The following is a 3,659-nucleotide window of genomic DNA, read 5'->3' as shown; positions in this document are numbered from 1 at the left end:
AAAATACCATTTGGGTTGAAAAATCAAGTGACCCAACGATGGACTATACAAAAGCCCAACAGTATTTATAATATAAAATAATAGGTTTTAGTTAAGAAAATGGTTAAAAAAAACTTAATTTGTATTTAATTACACATTTTTGGAAAGTTATGAGGCTAATTTACTAGAAGTGAAACCTATAAAACTTATTTACAGTAGTTCATAAGTTATGAGAGTAATTGGCTACATCCCGTATTTTAAACTTACCAACCTCTTTTTCCCCACCTCAACGGCTATTTTTAACGACTTCTTTTTTCTCTTTCCATTTTTCTTTTCATAATTTTTATATTATTTTTGATTCTCTAAAATTCGACCCTACTCAAAATTAATAACCCTAATTCATCAATTATATTATCAAAGATTCAACCTTTGAAGATCATGCAATCATACATTGGAAATTATAATCGTATCGCATTGTCACGAACTTTGAAGATCATACATTGGAATTTATAATCATATTGCATTTTCTTTGATCTGGGTATTTTTCCTATAAGGTCTGTGATCTAATCTATTCTTTTACGTATCGTTCCGTAGTATCATATCATATCTTATCGTATCATATCATATGCAACTATATGTCTATTGGGTTTTAAAGTTGCTATCTTTTTTCGCGAAAATTTAATTCAAATTGCCCGATTCTTAGGGATATAATTCCAGGAATAATTGGATTTTTGCATAGGCAAAAAATTAAAATAAAACCCGTTGTGATGTTGTATAGTTGATGATTTTAATTTGTTGAATATGAGGTGGGAGGATTGAGTAATGTAAGTGATTTCATGGGTGTTTTTAGGTTTGGCTAATATAATCCCGAAAGCGAGTGGGTTTGAGGTATAAGTAGTAAATGGAGAAAGTACATGAAGAGCTAGAAGAAGCGAAAGCGGAGATACAAAGACTGAAATGCAACTTAGATTATAAGGAATGCATTATTAACCAGCTGAGCTCAACAATCGATTCACAACGAACTGAATGCAGCGAAAAGGTAAGGAAATTTGAGGCGGAGAATAAACAGTTGTTGGTTTTCATTTGATGAGGCGAATTAGAAGTTTGAAATTTGTTGTTTCTGTTTTGCAGAATAAATGTTCTAAAGCCGAAAAAGAGAGAATGTGTGCAGGAGGTGAAGAGTTCGAGGAAAAAACGCGGAAATTGGAAGATGAGCTTAAATGGAAGGTTGAGCGGTTTAAACATCTGGAAGAAGCCCATGAGAAGCTTCGAGATCAGCTTAAGTCGAGTAGAACTGAGTGGGAAACCGAAAAATCTTCTTTGGTTGGTGAGATTTTGAGACTTCAGGTGGGGATTGAGGATGGTGAAAGGGCGTCAGAAAGGATGAAAAATGAGTTGGCTTTGTGCAAGCAGGCATTGGACAATGAAGCGATTAAAAGGAAACGACTTGAAGGACAGGTTTCCGAAATGAAATTGTCGCTTGAGAGAGTAAATATGGAGGGTTGGGATGGAAAAATGGAAACAGAATGCTCAACTGCTGGGACTGGTGACGATGAGGTTGTTGCGGATTTAAGGCACTCGTTGGGGGTTAAAGAGATGGAATGTAGAGATATTGAGTACAAAGCGAGGAAACTTGAGAAAGAGAATCAAGAGATTCTGGCCTCCCTTAAAGAATTGCAGGAAGCTCAGATTCCAAGAGCAGTGCCTACTCCATCATCATGGGCTAAGCTTCGAGGTAAACTGAAAACTTTAGAGCAAACCCACAGAGAATGCGCGGCTAATCTCAAGGCCAAAGAAGCCGAATGGAGAGCTCAGTCGGAAAAATTGAGTTCTAGCTTGACGATTAAAGATCAGGCCATAGACGAGCTCAAGAAGGACTTGGATGCCTGCAATTCTAGCTTAACCCAGTTGAAAATGCAGAATGAAGAGCTGTCTTTAATGTTACAGTTGCTTAGATCAGAGGTTTCGGAATATGAGGGGACTGATAAAGAGGGAGGCTTGGTGCATTTGATGGGTCAATTAGAGAAGGAGCGCGAGGAGAAGCATGTTATGGCTTATGAGCTTGAAGAAAAAGCCGAGAGGGAAAGAAAACTAAGAGATGAGCTGGAACAAGTTTATGAAGCATTAGACGCTTTAGATTCCGAGTTGACTGATATAACCTATCAAGGAAGTGAACTTGAGTTTGAGTTACAGGGTTGGATGACATTAGCAGAGCGGTTGAAAATGCAGCTTGAAGAAAGCCAGGAAACTCGGAGAGAGCTAGAAGCGTCTTTGATTGCCCAAGCTGAAGTCGAGGAGATGTTTAACCGAGAGGCCGAAGAGAAGGATAGTAGAATTAGTAATCTCGAGCAGCAAATTCTTTTAATGGACCAAGAGATTAGGATCGAAGAAGATGGTGAAGATGAATATGGTGGGACTAGAGAAGATGAAGAAGAAGAGTTAATCGAGGGAGACGAGGATGATCGACTACACTTAGATCTACTGGCACGGGAACTTGAGGTAGCGATCCTTGCACATATAACCGAGGAGAGAACCCGTCTGCACCACCAACAACATAGCTTGCAGGATGACGAGTTTGCAAAGGAGAATGTGACTTTGCAAAACTGTGTCATTAATAAGACAGTCGATCCTATTATCGACGAGAGATCACCCTTCAAAGTGCTTAACTAGGAGATTGATTATATTAGCACTTTAGCAGTAAACACTATGATTTCTGACTGAAAGCTGAATTTCTTAGTCTACTGACAGAGAAATGTGGATGGATTTGTGTGATTGTTTATGATTTCTGCAGTTTTCTTGGCTTTTTTCTCTGTTAAGTAACCCATGATTGTAAACACGGATTTTTTATTTCTATGATGACAAAAAAAATTCATCAGTGTTCTTTCTGCCGTTTTGAAGCAAATTATGATGATCCTGATCTTTTTTTACCTTAAATTTCCAACGAAACGATGTTAGCTTCGACGATTTTTCTCCCGCATGGACACTCTTTTTTAAGAAAGAAAAATAAGAGGATCCGACAGTATTCAGAGTATCCCAGTGGCGTATCTAGGATTTGGACATAGGGGATGCAAAAAATTAACAATGATTTGGGTGACGTGAACGGAAGTTTATATCCAAAAAACTCGCAAGGCTAAAGTAAAATACTAAATTAAAATAAAATTAGATCCAAAAAATTCTAGAAGATATAAATAAAATAAATATTCGTGAATTAAATACAATAGGTATTTGAAAGTCACGAACAATTATAATTACGTAACTGTGAAATTGAACTAAACGAATTCGTTAAAACAAATAGCATCAAAGAGTAATAAAGGCACGCATTTATGATAAAATGAGATAGAAGTGAAAAAAAGACACTTATAAGAATCGAACCTAGGACCTACGGAATAGATAATGACCACTCTACCGCCGAACCATTGAACATTTGGTGATTCTCTGTGTAACTAATATATACATATTTCAGAAAGGGGGGATGCAGGTGCATCCACCGCACACCCCGTAGATACGCCACTGGAGTATCCACATTGAAGAGAATGGTGCATCCTCCTAACATCTTCTCTCATCTAAGAGGATGTCCTCTTCAATGTGGGATCAATTTAGACATCCTTCTTGAAAGAGAAAGAGGAAGACTTCCTCTATTTTTAGAGGAAGTACAACCTAGACCCTTGTCCCAATTAGTC

At 37.5% G+C, this 3,659-nt stretch overlaps 1 protein-coding gene across 1 annotated transcript; it reads left to right on the top strand.

The window, feature by feature from the left end:
* The first annotated feature begins 324 nt into the window (after window positions 1-324).
* Window positions 325-2,858, top strand: LOC141627068 (uncharacterized). Its single transcript, XM_074440559.1, has 3 exons — window positions 325-533; window positions 830-1,018; window positions 1,111-2,858. Exons 2-3 carry the CDS (start codon window positions 881-883, stop codon window positions 2,647-2,649), a joined length of 1,677 nt encoding a protein of 558 aa, XP_074296660.1. The 5' UTR covers window positions 325-533; window positions 830-880; the 3' UTR covers window positions 2,650-2,858.
* The last annotated feature ends 801 nt before the right edge of the window (window positions 2,859-3,659 follow it).

The sequence above is a fragment of the Silene latifolia genome, chromosome Y (assembly GCF_048544455.1).
Source record: "Silene latifolia isolate original U9 population chromosome Y, ASM4854445v1, whole genome shotgun sequence".
NCBI lineage: Eukaryota > Viridiplantae > Streptophyta > Magnoliopsida > Caryophyllales > Caryophyllaceae > Silene > Silene latifolia.
The sequence above is the reverse complement of the archived record's forward strand: the minus strand, read 5'-3'. Positions and strand labels throughout refer to the sequence as shown.

Excerpts from the sequence above, each read along its gene's own strand:
- LOC141627068 (XM_074440559.1), top strand. The coding sequence starts at position 881 with ATGGAGAAAGTACATGAAGAGCTAGAAGAAGCGAAAGCGGAGATACAA. Across the intron at positions 1,019-1,110 it reads GAACTGAATGCAGCGAAAAG|AATAAATGTTCTAAAGCCGA; the intron begins GTAAGGAAATTT and ends TCTGTTTTGCAG.